The following is a 16,864-nucleotide window of genomic DNA, read 5'->3' on the forward strand; positions in this document are numbered from 1 at the left end:
CGTTTGGAGCGAAGGAGAAAAAAATATTTAATAATAGAGAAAAGAAATTTCGTACAGAGGGATTTAAGTGACGGTAACTCTTGTTAAAAATCATCCCTGCGACACTCAACGATTCTTCACGGTCGGCCGTGTATGTACGTATATGGTGCAATAAAGTTCACGTTGTCGAAAGTCTCCGGAGAGCACGAATCGACCGAAGAGTTAGAAGGGGTTGAGAATAAGGGACCCTTGAAAACCGTAACTTCAGTAGTATATAGGAAATAAGACGCTTTCTATCCATAAAAATTCTTTTTACCGATAAAACATCCTCCGTTCCGTAAATTTTTCCCGAAGATTGGGCAGCGTGCTCGTCTCCTCTAAGGGTTCTGTTAGAGTTAGATGGACGATTTCAACGTAATCTGTCCGCCATTTGTTGGAAATAAAAAAGAGGAAAAAAAACAAACAAAACGAAAGTGTACTAACAGTGTAATATGTTGTGCGAAATGAACTCGGGTGGCTTTTTAGAAGAACTTTGTTTTCCAAATCACGATGGTACGTTTTTCGTTTGAGCTTTTCGTTGCCATCATTTGAGTAGTCGCACCAGAGAGTAAAGTTATCAATGTCGTCGAACCGATTGAAACTTTAAATTTTGTCGTAAGATAATATAGTTAACAACGGATACGTGTTGTTTCAGCACGGTTCCGTGTTTCGGAAGTTTATCCGTCTCGCTAAACATTCAAATATGTTTTCAATATGCTTCGTTGATTGTTCAAAATCTTATAAATATCAAGGACACCGTATCTATACCGTATTGTCTTTAGTGTTGGGAAAAATCCGGATTTACCGAAGTTCGAAAATCCGGATTCATGAAATTCGAAATCCGTAATCCGGATTCGGATAAAAATTCGGATTTCGGAATTCAAATTCGGATTTTAACCGAAATCCGGATTTCGGATTTTGAAGCATTAAATTAATATTTTTTTATGGATACCTTATATTAAAGCCTTGATAAATACAGATTTTTTTTTTTGTAAAAAATTAATATATTTATAGGAAAACTTTACAGTACAGTGGAAGTATACTATCAAAGTCTACAATCTTAATTTACTACCATTTTTATGGTACTATAATTTTTATTTTTTAATAACTAAAACTTAATACTGTTCACAAAGTGAAGCGCAAAAATATGTATTACAATTTTAAAGTGCAAATAATTTTAGATTCTGAGTGGAACGATGAATGTTTTTTATTTAAAATAGAAAATGTTCGTTTTTTTTATATTAGAATTTATAACGACAAATTTTTATTTTCTGCTTCAGAATACAGAAATCTACAATGTGAAACCTAAATATTCGGATTTTCAAATCCAAATTTCGAATTTTCGGATTTTAATCCGAATTTAAATCCGGATTTTACAGCTTAAAATCCGAAATCCGGATTTTTCGGATTTTCGGAGAATCCGGATTTATTTCACACCACTAATTGTCTTACATATCGTGTCAATTGATTAATAATGTATCGAGTGAATATTTTTCGTATTCTTCTTCTAAAAGTGTTTAGTAAATTTTTTCTGGATACCCATACTTTTGAGATCTATAAACATCAACAATTGCGACTTGTATACCATGTATTGTTCGTATTACACACGATTATCACATCGATAACATAACCTTACACTTAGAGACTAACAATATAACAATATTATGCATAAGATAACCTATGTATAGAATATTTGAACTTCACTCACACATTCACTGATTAGCGTACATTCATAACAACCAGAGTTGGGCAAAAACAAATCAAAATAATGAATAAAAAATAAAAGCCTGAATAACTAATCTATTTATGAATAAAGAATAATTTTTTATTCTGAATAGTTTTATTCGTTAATAAAAAAAATTATTCAGAATAAATTTATTCGTTAAAATCATGAATGATATTAAATAAATAATGATATTAAATATAAAAGTATAATTAATTTATTTTTGTCAATTATTATATATATTAATATGTATTACCTTTATATATATTATTTAAGTCTAAATAATAAGTATATTATCACTATACATCGTTATTTTGGATTTAAATTTATTATTTATATGATTACAGGGAATAACGAATAACTAAATAATGAATAAAATATAGTAAATAAAAATCTCCGAATAATAATAAAAATAAAAATCAATAATAAAATTAAGAATAAATCAATGAAGAATAATTTTTTATTCAAATAATCAATCGAATAATATTTTATTCGACTAATGCCCAACTCTGATAACAACCATACCGATTCCTTTTAAATGTTGGTGGAGTGTACTTATTATTAATATGCATAGGTACGATGAGAAAGAATTTTTTGAAAACCACGTTAAGTTTTGATTTTAGGCTGGATGTATAAGTTTTTTCATTTTTTATTCATCTAAGAAATATTGTATTTTGTTTAGCATGTTCACTTCCATAATTATCGATTGAGGTTGTAAAATAATGTCGTTTAAAAGAGATAAAAATGTTAATATAATATATGGCATTTGTACCCTTTTTTCAATTAATTTTTTTTTTTTTTTTACATAGCAATAATAATCGATCTCGAGTAGTAAAATATAATACGAGCTATGCCGATTATTTTAACTTGTACATGACCAAATAACAGTTATAATAATAACATTGTTGTAATTGTGTAAGACAATCGTGAAAACGATTTGACACGACGAGAAACTAGAATCATCTTTAGAATTACACACAATATAATTATGCGCCTATATAGGTTTTTCGTATAATTTATTTGACGCAAAAATACCATACTAGGTGTTAAAGTGGTCGCACTTTAATTTGAAACGACTGTAATAATGTTCTTTTAAAAAAATGTAATTTCTTAATTGGCCATTAAACGCACCCGCAGTTATGTTAAAGAAGGTTCACACACCGAAAACTAGTTTTCGAGGGATTAAACAAATACGTGCTATAAGTTTGTAATTTTATATTACATTAGTATTCACCACATTTCAGACATTTAAATTATATTTATCATTAATAATAATCATCAAAGTTTGCTCGAATTTACTTAATTATATATTTTAATAATTTTTGTATTACCACATCCAACATTCATCGTAAACATTGTTGGCGTAGGTATGGTTTATGTATTTGTTGGTATGATTGCATTACATTTCGAGTTTATTACATAATTGATTCAAATAAAGTATTTTTTTCGCTTAACTGTTTGTTTCTTTATATAATTCAAATGTGTAGCATTTTGTAATTATCAATTCATTAGTATAGAACTGTAATAAATGGACATAAAAGTTATAAAAAGAAAAATAAATACACAGTATGTGTACATGTAAACATTCGTACATCTATGTGTAGTGTTTTTTCTCGTATAAATGTTATTAAAATTATAACAAATGTTGATGTGACAACTCGTAATTTAGTAATTTGTTTGATCAAAAATCTAATATCACCCATGTTCAAATTCTTTGTATGACTCTTCATTTTGAGTCCTTATAATATAAAATTATTTATAACTTGTCATCAGATCTTTACTGAGATGCTCTCTTGTACATTATTCACCTATATTATAAAATAGTTTCTCGTGTAAAAGCACTCGACGCGTAAGTCGCGGTACATTCGACACGTAGGCAAATCAAATTTTATATCTTTGTATAGATTAATGTTAATACGTATTCGTTTTTAATAGTCGTATTTCAAACGATTGCCAACATGTAATTGTGTATGGTTATGCTATTAAAATAATCATTGAGTGGAAATACATTTGCTAAACTAAATGTTACCAATAAAAACTAAACAGAGCGTAATAAAGTTCAGTATTTTTTTTACCGAATTTCATTCTGGTGGTCGTATAATTTTCTCATTCCATTCGAAGCATATTCTTCTTCGGGCATTATTATTCAACTTGGTGTATGGAAAAGTAACGGGAAACAACGTTTAAATGCAAATATTCTTCAAAAAATTCGCAGGGTAAAATGTAATCTCAGTTTATATTCCCATATAAACTATGTCACTTCACCGCACGGGTATGCTGCACCAGCTGAGTTTTATGTGATTAGTTGTATGATAACATATTATAATATTGATTACGATTTTTACCGTAGATATTTTTCAGCAGGTATTGGATTTACATTTTTTTGAGTTTCTGTATTGCTTATATTATTACGCGTGGTAACTAACATTTTATGTTTATTTTTTTTTTTTTTTTTAAAGTGTAGATTAACTGAACAATTTGGTAAAATAATATTTTTATGTTCTCAATTAATTTGTATTAAATAGTTTTCATTTATAAAATATTTAAATAATGTGTCAATTGTTTTTTTCTTTTTCTTACATATATACGCTAGGAATATTTTATTGTTGAATTATTCTCAGTACAATATATAGTATTTAAGGAACTTTTAAAACATTGAATGTATTCTTGAATTATTAACTTTTATATGAGTTATTGAACTTTTTGAAAACTTTTTTGCCAACGTGGTAAAAATAACTAAATACATTTGAAGAATTCGGAAACATTTTATTTGTTTGATATTCTATACGATTTGCTTGTAAACATTTTTTTTAATTTTTATTCAAGACATAATATAATAAAATCGTGTTCAGGGTTTTGAGTATTCTTTAAATCGTCCATCATATACCTATTCAAAATTACATGATTTGATCGAGAGTTGCTTGTAGTAGTTATCAAACAACATGTATAATATTGGTATACAGCAGAAAGTTTTTCTAAATTTTTTTAATTTTAAATTTGCATAACAGAAACCTTTCCGTAAAATTTAACAGCAATAATAATTTTGCTCGGTAAAAGGTCATACTTAGTAAACATAATATTTGTTAGTGAATTAATAATTTAATATTGTTCAAACAATATTTTCCTTTCATCAGCAGTAAACAAAAAAAACTGAATGTCATCCTATGTGCACATACGATGGTAAGGTTAGGTGAAAATGTATTATTACGTAACAGTATTATCATAATAGAGCGCACTTATATTTTGAAACTTGACGTACAACAATAATTGAACAATTTTCCGAACAGAACGTGTTCGTTTTTAGTCAAACGAGAATTGTTTCAAGTGAAACCTGCACAAGGCTAACAATTTGTGTGCATGTATGTCAACCTTTTAATTATTCTGCGTTCAAATGAATCGCGTATTATAACTCTGACGCGTTATCATTCCCTATACGGTTTTTACTAAATTTTCTCTTGCGTTAATTTCATTAATTCGTGTTCGCACCAAAAACGCGAAATCGTCTTTAAATCCATCAACACCCCCTCCCTAATACACACATACGCATATAAACATACACACTCACTCATCCCATGTGTATTGAAGCAATAAATATTGTGATTACTCCAGGGTATTATCAATAGAGTTTTGATACAAATAAAATAGTATATTTCACAAACCGTATTCCTCGGAGATCTAGTAATCATTAGATTAGCCATTTCGGGAATTTATACATGATGGTTATGCGTATTTGTTAAATGAGTCTATCATAATACCGTTCGACCACGAACGATTAGTTTTGACACGTCATATTATTACTGACGATCAAAGCGACTCTAATTTAACCATTTATTAAATTAAACCCCCGGAGTTAATTTGAATGTTGGTAGCCTCCTATGACTCCACCACGGTGAACTGCGAATACATTGTTTAACATAAAACAAAAAGTTTGGATTTTCTAAAAAGTGCATTTCACTCCTATAAAATATGTACATTAGTCCATAAACGAGTTTGAAAACATCAGTATACGAGTCATTGTAAACAAATATGCTTATAACCAGTATTGGGAATAGATAATGCATAATTTATCTAGATAAAGATAATAGATAATATCTATGAAGACTCAATTATAATCATTATTATCAATAGGTATCTAGGTGTTTAATGTTTATTGTAGTAATGTTGTGTACCATTAAGCAGTATTTATATATAATGTACAATATTTAATGATAGTTAATCACTAAAAAATTACGCAAAAGAAAAAAAATAATGAAAATTGATTTGTACATATCAGGATGAATATAAAATAAGTAAGAAATCATTTCAAGTTAACAATATTGTTTTCCGTATAATCTTAATTTGATGGTTTTCATTATTCTATAAGTAGTTACGACTTTACGGGTTCTAAAAGTGAAGTATTGACTATTCAGCGTATGAGTTACATGTGTTTACTAAAATTAAATAACTACTATATTTGGAACTTCCATGGAAAAATAATAAATTTAATTTAAAAATATCAAAAATATTTTCCCAACCTGAAAATACAAACAAAATGCCATACCAAGAAATAATAATTACTTATTAATAATACACGAATTATGATTATAAATACAAAATCTATATATATATATATATAAAGGAAAGTCTGGTTAGTTACAGAATTTATGATTCAAGAATGGTTGGACCGATCTTTATGATCTCTAATTTGTTGGATTCGTTTCCGTACAAGAATAAAAATAACTCTAATCTTGGAAAAAATACAGATAAGTAAAAATTTTATCTTAGATAAGTAATTAAATAACTAAGCGTTATTTATCTAGATAAGATAAAATATGAGAAAAAATTGATCTAAATAAGTCCCAACACTGCTTGTAACACATATGTTTTAAACACAAACAAATTAAACTTTTTTATTTTCGTCTAATATTTACTTGGTGTCGAAGTTGTTCGTTTTTATTTCTTTTGTTGTTTATTTATTTTAAAAGAGATCAATATTTATACAAAATAATAAATAGTCTTATAACTTTAACAATAATTGTTACACGAATAATACCAATGAAATATTTCATACGATTTTTTAAATGGAAGTTTTAACATATTGTTTGGATATTTCATAAACGATTTATCGTTAAATATATTGGTGATTTATTTGACAAATTTATTTTATAACGACCACCGAAACTTCAAACAACAATTCATATTTAATTGTAAGCGGTTAAAGACTGTTGTAAGATCAAATTAAATGTAATAATGAGTGAAGTGAAAATAATTTTAAAATTTGTTTTATTTAGATTTGTGTAATTTTTATACGCAAAACAGAACTGCTGCCACGTAAATAAATAGGAAATTGGAAAATTATAAACGTTAAACTTTTAATAATTATTTATAACAATAATAATATCTAATTACGGCGGTTGAATTATTCAACTGTTAATTATAAATTATTACCGACGTTGGGTTGAACTTTAAGAATTTCACTAAGTAAATATTGTTTGCGCCGCAAACAGATTTAAATGTGTTATATTCCCGCCGTTTTGTTAATGTTGTATTCGTTGGTTTTGGTGTACGTAACGTTTGGTATCGTGCGTTTGCTGCGGTGCTGTCGACAACGGCATCAGCTGATTGTGTGCTGACGGCCCGGCGCGTGCGTTCCACCGTTACGTAATTTGTTTTCGTTGTCTCGAATCGCGTGTGTGCGTTCGAAATATTGTCGGTTATGTTTTGTAAAAGTTTCAAATCATGCTCTCAGTGCCACAAAGTTCATTAATTTCGAGTGTTTTTCTATTTTGTGTGGTGGCACTGGGGCATTTTATCTTCATTGTGGTGTGCGGCGGGCCTTAGCCTTCGTGGTGAATGTCGTCGGCCCCATCTCGCTCTGTTCATGTTCGTCGTGGTGTGCACATCAAATTTCGTTTTCAAGTGTTCCTACGTCCGCAGCCATTTTCATTCAAACCACGTTTTTTTTGTTGAGTAGTGTCATTTTCGTTTTGTGATTGACGTGGTTTTTCGTTTATTGTTCCATTGTCCAGGGCTGTGGACCGTTGCAGTGTTTTCGTTGGTGACTGTGCTTGAGTGGTCGCGCGTACCAATTCTGTGATTTATTTTTTATTGATACACTGCGGTGTGCCGTCTAAGGCAATTGTCTAATCACAGGGTTGGTGCGGTCGCGTGGATGGAATCAGCCATTTCAACATAGTCACAAGTGAGTATTGGTCGACCATATTTCTTCATTTGTGTTTAACCCATTTGCGCCGGAGTTTTTTTATTTACAATTTTAACAACATTTTTGTTAAAAACGTATACATTAGACCTTCAAAATAATTGTAAAAAAAAAAAAAAAATTTTTTTTTCAATAGTTTTTGAGTTATAAGACGTTGCCATATGGCAACGCTAGGAGCTTATAATAACTTATTTCATAAAAATACAATACATTTATTTTGTTATATTTTCATATATTTGTTTTCCGTTTTATAACATAATTAAGTATAATATATTAAACTATGCTTCCTACTACTTTGTACAAGATATTATTGGAATACAATATTGAACTTAAGTAAAAAAAAAAAAAAATAGTTACAGCTTGTACAGTATACTTTTCTTATATTTAACGTGTGTGAAATGGAATAAAACAATCGATACATAATCCTATATTGCATTTTGAGCACATTGTTCTCATTATTGACTTACAATCCTTTCCAGCACATCTTTTCTTTTTTTTATCTTCGATTTGTTTTACCAAATGATCTATTTTGTCAAATCTGATTGAGTCTGAAATCCGACAATCAGTCGAAAATGTTGATGTCGATGGTCTTCCCATTGCTTTAGGCATCGTTTGATACCTTCGTAAATAAACATTTACGATCTCTCTTTTGAAATCAAGTTGATTAATTTTTGTTCCATTCGTTTTGTTGTATAGAATCCAACTATTTTGGAGAGCTACATCGAACATCCATGTTATCAAAGGCCAGTACCATTTTTTCCCTCTAATACCAATACGGTAACATGCGATATTCTGGTCCATTTGATCTGTACCACCCATATACGTATTGTATTTTGCAATAAGTCTTGGTCTTGGGACTAATACATTTCGTTTTTCTTTTTGTGAAAATCGTTGTACTTGGCCAACATTTTGAGAACCACATGACGATGAAATCATTGTAACGACGGCATTGTCCATCCAACGTAGGTACAATAGTCCGTCTTTCCTCTCCACAGCAGTCTCAAAATATCCACGATTTTTTTTTTTAAATAATGTTTTGTTTGTCAATGGGCAATTTTTTGGAATCCTATTATCACGTATTGTACCGATGGCGCTATATCCACGAAATCTCAAAAATGAAAATAAAGTAGGACTTGAAAATAAATTGTCCATATAAATATTATAGTTTAATTCTCTTTTATCGTCCGGAATCTCATCTAATAATACCAAGAGTGGACTAGCAGCCTTTCCAAATAATTTTTCATAATCAGAATTCGATTTGAGATTTTTGCCTTGATAAAGATCAAAATTCAATAAATAACCATTCTTTGAGTTCAGACACCATATTTTATACCCAAACCGTATTGGTTTTCCCCTAATAAATTGCTTACAGCTATGCCGTCCAAAATATTTCACCATACTTTCATCGTATGCCAAGTGCTCTTCTGGTACAAAATTTTTAATACATCGTTTTTTCATAATTTCTATAAAAGGACGAATTTTCCATCCCTTGTCATTCTGGTCAATTTCTGTATTATTAGTACAATGAAAGAAACGACAAATTTGCAAAAACCTGTCCCTACGCATTGATTGGGATACAGCAATATTTTTCATGTCATCACCATTATCCCAATAATGACGTTTAGATGGCAAATCATTATAGCCACTTACAAACAAAATTGCCAAAAAACAACGAATTTCGTTGGCAGTAATATTGGGATCGGGAAAATTTAAAAACAATGCGTAATTCCGGGTTTCTATTACAAAATGTTGTATTATTTCATCGTCAATAAACATTTCAAAAATGTCGATAATTGACATATTTTGATATTGTGAGTAGTCAGGTTTAGGAAATACACTCGTCTTTTCAAGATCAAAGTCGGCCCCTTTTATCCAACATGGTTTACGTTTGGATTGTATACGAGTGCTCATCCATTTTTGATATTTATCAGATAACTGATTAGGTCCTACGATTGAAGAAGTTTCACGTGGAGTATGAACTTGAGAATTGTTATGTTGAGTGTCTAAATCTTCATAATTAACGCCTAAACGTTCATTATTTTGAAACCGTATTTCAGCATTTGCTAATAATTGCCGAGAACTGAGATTGTCAACCAAACTACAGTTAGGAAAAATGTTAATTTTATAAAGATGGTATTATGAATAAAACTGAAATAAATAAGGGACTTACCCACTCCCATCTTCATCTGCAGAATCTACATCCGTATCAACATGAGGATTTGGAGGTTCAATAAAAATATCTCCCTCTATATCTTCATTTAAAAGAATATCTAAGGTTTCAGAGAGCGAAAACCCGTTTCTAATCGAAAAAATAAAAATTCTATTAAAAAAATCCTATAAACGCCTAGCGTTGCCAAATGGCAACATCGAACTTCGAACTTATATAAATACGTGAATGTTTGATTTTTTTTTTTTTTATTCGACGTTGTTATAAAGATAATATTATACTTAATGCGTCTTACATAAAAAAAATTAAAAATATACAATAAAATAATACCAAAATTTACTTACTCGAAAGAAAGATCCATTTTTCGTAGAACGACGTCAATGCACAAATTCAAACAACGATATAACCAAAATTATAATAATAAACGGAATCGATTTTGTCCCTATCTTATCTTGAAATAATAACCTATTACTTAATGTTATTTCCACAGCAATTTGTCAAATTCTCAATGAGAAATTAGCTTCTAAAAATAGGTCTACCTATGTTGCCATATGGCAACGCACGGCGTTAATGGGTTAAAGGCCGACGGGCCTAGCCGTCGTAGGCACGCTATTTATATTATTGTATTTATTTATTATTTTCCGTGCGCCATGTGGGCCACGTATTGTATTTAAATTATTTGTATTTGCGTGCCGTGTGGGCCGTAGATTGTTTATTATATTTATTTGATATTTTTTATTTATATATTTATTGTTGTGCCGCTGTAGGGCCAACACTTATTATTATTATTATTTTATTATTTGGTGTATGCCGTGTGGGCCACACATTATTTATATTATTTATTTTGTTGTTTTTATTATAATTCCATATACCACATATTTGGTCTTTATTATTTATTATTATTTTTTTTTTTTGATAGTGTTATAGGTCGGTAGTGCTACACGTTTGGTGGCCTACTGCCCTGTCGTGAAGGCACCCTTATGTATTTTTATATAAGCGCTGAACGCGACAAATATGTTATACCATCACATTTACAACCAATATTTAAACGAACGATGTTGCTAAAAATATCAAATTTCAAATATTTGCGTTTCAAATAATTTACTTAAGGACAAGTTGTCACACCAGAATTTTTAATATTCTTGTTGCAATAACATAACTAATGTAGTTTTGATATCGCAGTATTGTAATTTCAAAATATCCATTAAGTATCATAACTGTACAAATGACGAAAACTTTGTGTAAAACGAATCTTCGCACTACGTATAGGTTACACTATAGCCGTACACGGGTCTAATAATTGTACGAGATCAACACGTGACGGTTATTAATCGAAAGAAGTATTTTTAAAACCAAAAGCTGATTTAATTTAAATTGAGATGCAAATCTCAGATTCGATGTAACACATGTTAGCGGTAAATTATATCAATTTAATAAAATATGTTTCAAAATAAAGCTGAGGCCTAAATTATATTTTAGTCAAAGATATGTATGATATGTAAGATATCTATGTATAGATGAAATTATTTTTATAGATAATACGGTTTAAGATATATAGATGATTATAATGATCAAAATATTTAACAAAGTTATTATTTTTTAACTCTTTAGCATCTAAAATATTTAAAAAGGGAAAAATCTTTAATTTGCATTTAAGGGAGAAAAAAATGTACATTTTTAAAAAATAACTCATTTACATTTTGAAGCACAATAAGTTAAAATATCTAAAAGTATGTATCAAAAAAATCGTTCATTATTTAATTAATAACATGAATAATTTTTGTGTAAGAATAATTATGAATAATTTGAAATTCGTGTTTCGAAAAATATCATATCTGTAAGCTTTTTAAAAAGTTGATCCCTATGAAATGATAATTTATTATTTACGATTTACGTATTTTTAATTTTTACTTTGATGATAAGAACACTCAGATAATTAATATTATTAATTAAGTTATAAGTACTTTTTATATTTACATGCCAGTGATACGATTTACATTAAATAACGTTTAAGTGTAAAGTTTATAAGTTATGAATTAAAAACATAGCAGAGAAACATAAAAAAATTTTTTTATTTCTTTTATTTAAACTTTGTTAATACAATTAGTTTCAACATTTATTTAATATAATATAATAGTTGTGTACACGAAAAGAAAAAAATAGTAACAATATATTGATTAAATTAAAAATCCTGTATGGTTAAAGAAAGATAATATATTTAATATGATATTTTTTTATTGAATTGAGAAGATGTTTATAGTATTGAAAGGGATATTGGAAGTGTTCAAAAGAGACAGTAGGTGGTCACTATGTGTTGATCATGTTTGCATCAATATCGATTTCGCGGACATTTAAGGAGGTATGTGTTGCAATTCTATTGGTACTTTAGTCATTAATTGTGGGCATCATTAACTTAAATTGTAATAATCGCAAATATTTGTTTCATCCTGAGTGTGTTTCTTTAAAAAAATAAGATACTGATTTTCTTACAACTGCCAACAAGCAGTGGATGTGTCAAAATTGTGTCAAATCAATAAAGATCCTTCAACAGTTTGACTTTTCAAACAGTGCAACTGCCCCACCATCAAATGACAATGGGTCTCATTCAACTGATTTAAAGCATATATTAAGTTGTTTGGATTATGCTCGTACTGAGCAATCAAAGCTTTTTGATTTGATTAACAATCAAAGTAAGAAACTTGATCTTCTTAATAGTAAATTTACACGGGTTCTTACGGAACTATCTGAACTAAAGGAAGAAAACAAAATACTTAGAAATAATGTTGATTCCTTGGTTGACCGAGTAGTTTCTTTAGAAAAGAAACAACTAAATTTAGTTTCAAATGATGATGCATTTTAGGAATTTATTAACTGTTAGTCTCGATCTAAAAATATTGTTTTATTTAATGATCGTAAGACGATCGACAATAACGTAAATAATTCTGATATTTCGACTGTTAATCTCATTTTACGTAATCTTGGTGTTGATATCAAACCGGTTAATGTACAACGCTTAGGCAAACTAAACATTAATTGCCGTCTGATAAAAGTTACGTGACCATCTATTTCTGATGTTCATAAAATTCTCGGTTCTACACGTAATCTTAAATCTGATCATACGTTTAGTGATATTAAAATAAAAAAGTCATAAAACACTGAAGCAACGTCAACATTTTAAAGACCTACGTATTCAACTTAATAATCGTCTTTCAAGTAGTGAAAAAGATCTGACAATTAAGTACATCAAAGGATGTCCATCTATTGTTTCTACTACAGTTCAAAAAAACTAATTAAGAAGTTAGTGCTATCATTGTATTATCAAAATGTAAGAAGTTTAGTCTCTAAAATCGATAAACTTATTCTTATAATTAATACATTTTTTTTAAATATAATTTCGTTTTCTGAGATATAGCTTTCTGGTAATATATCTAATTCTGAGTTTAACTTTAATAATTATACAATTTATAGATGTGATAGGTCTTTGTCTAATAGTAATTATAATGTTGGTGGTGGAGTTTTAATCGCAGTTGATTCTAATTTAAAAAGTAAAATATTGAATGTATCTATTGAAAGTGTCGAGCATTTATTTGTTCATATACAATTAGGATCGAATACGTATATACTTTGATGTGTTTATATTCTTCCTCGTTCGAATATCATTATGTAAGAAAATTGTCTTTTTGCTCTTAATGTATTTTATGAAAATAACCATAATTCTAAAATTATCGTATTAGGCGATTTTAATTTACCTTCTTTAATTTGGTCTAATACTACCTACCATTAATTGTAATTCTAATATTGAATCTTATTTTATTAGTATGTTATCTCAATTAAATTTAAATCAATATAATTTTATTCATAATCACAATAATGTTAGTTTAGATCTCGTATTATCAAATGTTCATGTTAATGTCTCTAACGATCTTGATCCATTATTGCCAATCGATAAGCACCATCCTGCGTTAAATATATCGTTAGACTGTAATCAATGTGACCTATTATAAGTACCTGAGTTAGTTTATGATTTTAAAAACTGTAATTATATTAATATTATAAATTTTTTACGTGACCTAATCTCGAATCAGGTTTTTAATTCATCAGACATTAATATTCTTATTAATCAATTATATTCAATCTTATATAAAGCAGTTGATAATTTTATCCCATTAAAATATATATTCTAAAGCTTTTTCTCTACTTGGTATTCTAAAAAGTTTAAGTTGTTGATAAAAGAAAAAAAAATTGCTCATTTAACCTACAAAAAAATAATAATATAATTAATTACAACCATTTTTCTCAGCTGCGAGCTAAATGCAAAAGTCTAGCAAAACTTGATTATTACTACTAGAACAATACATTTCAACTTTCTACTAAACATAAACCTAAAGAATTTTGGAAATTGGTAAATAACAGAAGAGATGAAAATGCTTTACCGAAAATTGTCAATTTTGATTCTGTTTCTTCTAATAATGGCCAAGACATTGTTAACCTTTATGCATCTTATTTTTTCAAAGCCTATTGTAATTCTACTCATACTAATTTTCGAAATAATAACTTAAATGACAAAATTATTAATTCAACCTTTTCGTTTAATAAATTAAAATTCACTGAAATAGATATATTTAATTTAATCTCTAGTATACCTCTTATATCAAGTAGTGGACCTGATGGTATCCCACCTGTTTTCTTTTATAATTGTATATTTGTTTTAACTCCAATTTTAACTATTATATTCAATACATCTCTTAATATAGGTATCTTTCTTGAGTTATGGAAAACTTCTTTTGTTTTCCCAGTCTTTAAGAAAGGTGATCCGTCATCAATTTCAAATTATATATGTATCTCTAAGCTATCTGCTACTCCTAAACTATTTTCTAATTTAATTTCATCTAAATTAACTGCATATCGTTCCTTATACCTTTTTCAAAATCAACATGGCTTTATATCCAAACGTTCATCATGCACTAATTTATCTTTAGTACAAAATTTAATACTTAACGAATTTAACTCTAATTCACAAACTGATATTATTTACACAGATTTCTCAAAAGCTTTTGATCGTGTTAATCTTGAAATATTGTTCTATAAATTACAGTATTTTAGATTTTCTGATCCATTGCTTTCCTGGTTTCGCTTCTTTCTAACTAACCGTTTCCAAATAGTTAAATACCAAAATTATTGCTCTCCCAAATTTAGTGTTCCATCTGGTGGCCCCTAAGGCGACCACTTGTCAATTCTCCTTTATAATATTTTCATTAATGATTTACCAGATGTTATTAAAAGGTCTGACATTTTTTTATTTGCTGTCGATACCAAGCTATTAAAAATAATAAAAGATACTCAAAATGCTACTAATTTACAAACGAATGTAAACAACGTACAAAATTGATGTAAAAGTCATGATCTGTTTTTAAATATTGAAAAATATAAAGTCATGTGTTTTAATTTAATCAAGAATCCAATTATTTTTAACTATTCTATTTCTAATTCTAATCTGAAACTTGTCTCTAATTTTAAGGATCATGAGATAGTATATGATTCAAAGCTAAATTTTTCTTATCACACTGAATTTATTAAAAACAAATCAATTAAGCAAAGTGTTCTTGTTTTCATCAAACGTTCTTGTAATGATTTTTGTAAACCTTTTCCTTTAAAAATTCTTTATTGCTCTTCAGTTCGTTCGAACCTTGATTATTGTCCATTAATTTGGATAAACAATATGTCTAAACAAAATGACAATATTGAAGCTGTACAAAATAACTTTTTGCAATTTATGTCTTCAAAATGTAACTTACATAGGCCACCACATAGTTCATATGATAATATTTTAAATAATTTAAATCTTATTCCACTTAAAACTAGACACTCACAGCTGATCTTGAAATGTTTCCATAAATTAATTTCTTGCTTAATCGATTGTCCTGATTTACTTTATTTGATCAAATTTAAAATTAATTCCTTTAATACCAGAAATCCTGAATTTTTTTATCCTATTCATTCTGACAGAAACTATATATTAAATAGTCCTGCAAATCAGTTAATGATTGCTGAGAATAATTATACTTTTAATTTTAACTAGTTAAGTTTATTTCATATTGTCTTACTTTTGTCTCTTTTATTATATTGTTTTTTGGATTAATAGTTTTGTAATTATTATTCATATTAATTTTTGTATATTTGTATACTGTACCAAATTTATCATAATTGTAAATTTTTATTGCTGTAATTTAAACCATTTATTTAAAGACTTCATCCGTTTAATTATTATTAATAAATAAATAAATAAATTGCAGAGCCACCATAACTGTCGAGGCAGTCGGATTATGAGGTAGAAGTATGGAATTTTTAAATTTCCTAGTAGGAGGGAGCCAGGTCTAAAATAATAATGTTATAGAGCTTTTTGAAAAGGCCAGAAGATGCTGAATGGAGGGAGAGCGAGCTGGGAGGCTATGGACATTCTACTGTAAAATATTGACTAAATCCATAAGATTTGTGTTTTAAAAATAAAATGTAATGTTATAATGCGATTAAAGGAAAAGAGGCAAATTGACATAAAGATTAGTTAGGGTAAAGATATAGTAAGGACATTGGGTATTGCTAAAAAGGTGAGAAGAGAAGATTCAAATAGCTTTTGAAAAGAACTAGCGGTTTGTGGGATAAGAGAAGCGTTTATTAATAATTGTTTTAAATTATATGAAAAGGTATTTATCCATGTGAGGTCAGTATTTCGTTTTAGAGGTTCATTTACCGAGTGGCT

At 28.4% G+C, this 16,864-nt stretch overlaps 2 protein-coding genes across 3 annotated transcripts in view; both read right to left on the minus strand.

Moving 5' to 3' along the window:
- LOC112680016 (sex peptide receptor) overlaps positions 1–16,864 on the minus strand; it is a 241,958-nt gene that overhangs the window by 110,813 nt on the left and 114,281 nt on the right. The gene's annotated exons all lie outside the window — the stretch shown is intronic.
- LOC112679940 (piggyBac transposable element-derived protein 3-like) lies at positions 8,015–10,673 on the minus strand. Its single transcript, XM_025549921.1, has 3 exons — positions 10,452–10,673; positions 10,111–10,239; positions 8,015–10,038 (listed from the first exon to the last, which is right to left on the minus strand). Exons 1-3 carry the CDS (start codon positions 10,466–10,468, stop codon positions 8,325–8,327), a joined length of 1,860 nt encoding a protein of 619 aa, XP_025405706.1. The 5' UTR covers positions 10,469–10,673; the 3' UTR covers positions 8,015–8,324.

Source organism: Sipha flava, unplaced genomic scaffold, assembly GCF_003268045.1.
Source record: "Sipha flava isolate LNK unplaced genomic scaffold, YSA_version1 0_pilon_pilon, whole genome shotgun sequence".
NCBI classification, from domain to species: Eukaryota; Metazoa; Arthropoda; class Insecta; order Hemiptera; family Aphididae; genus Sipha; species Sipha flava.

Coding starts and splice junctions, on each gene's coding strand:
- LOC112679940 (XM_025549921.1), bottom strand. Junction 10,039..10,110: donor GCAGATGAAGATGGGAGTGG/GTAAGTCCCTTA, acceptor TCCTAACTGTAG/TTTGGTTGACAATCTCAGTT.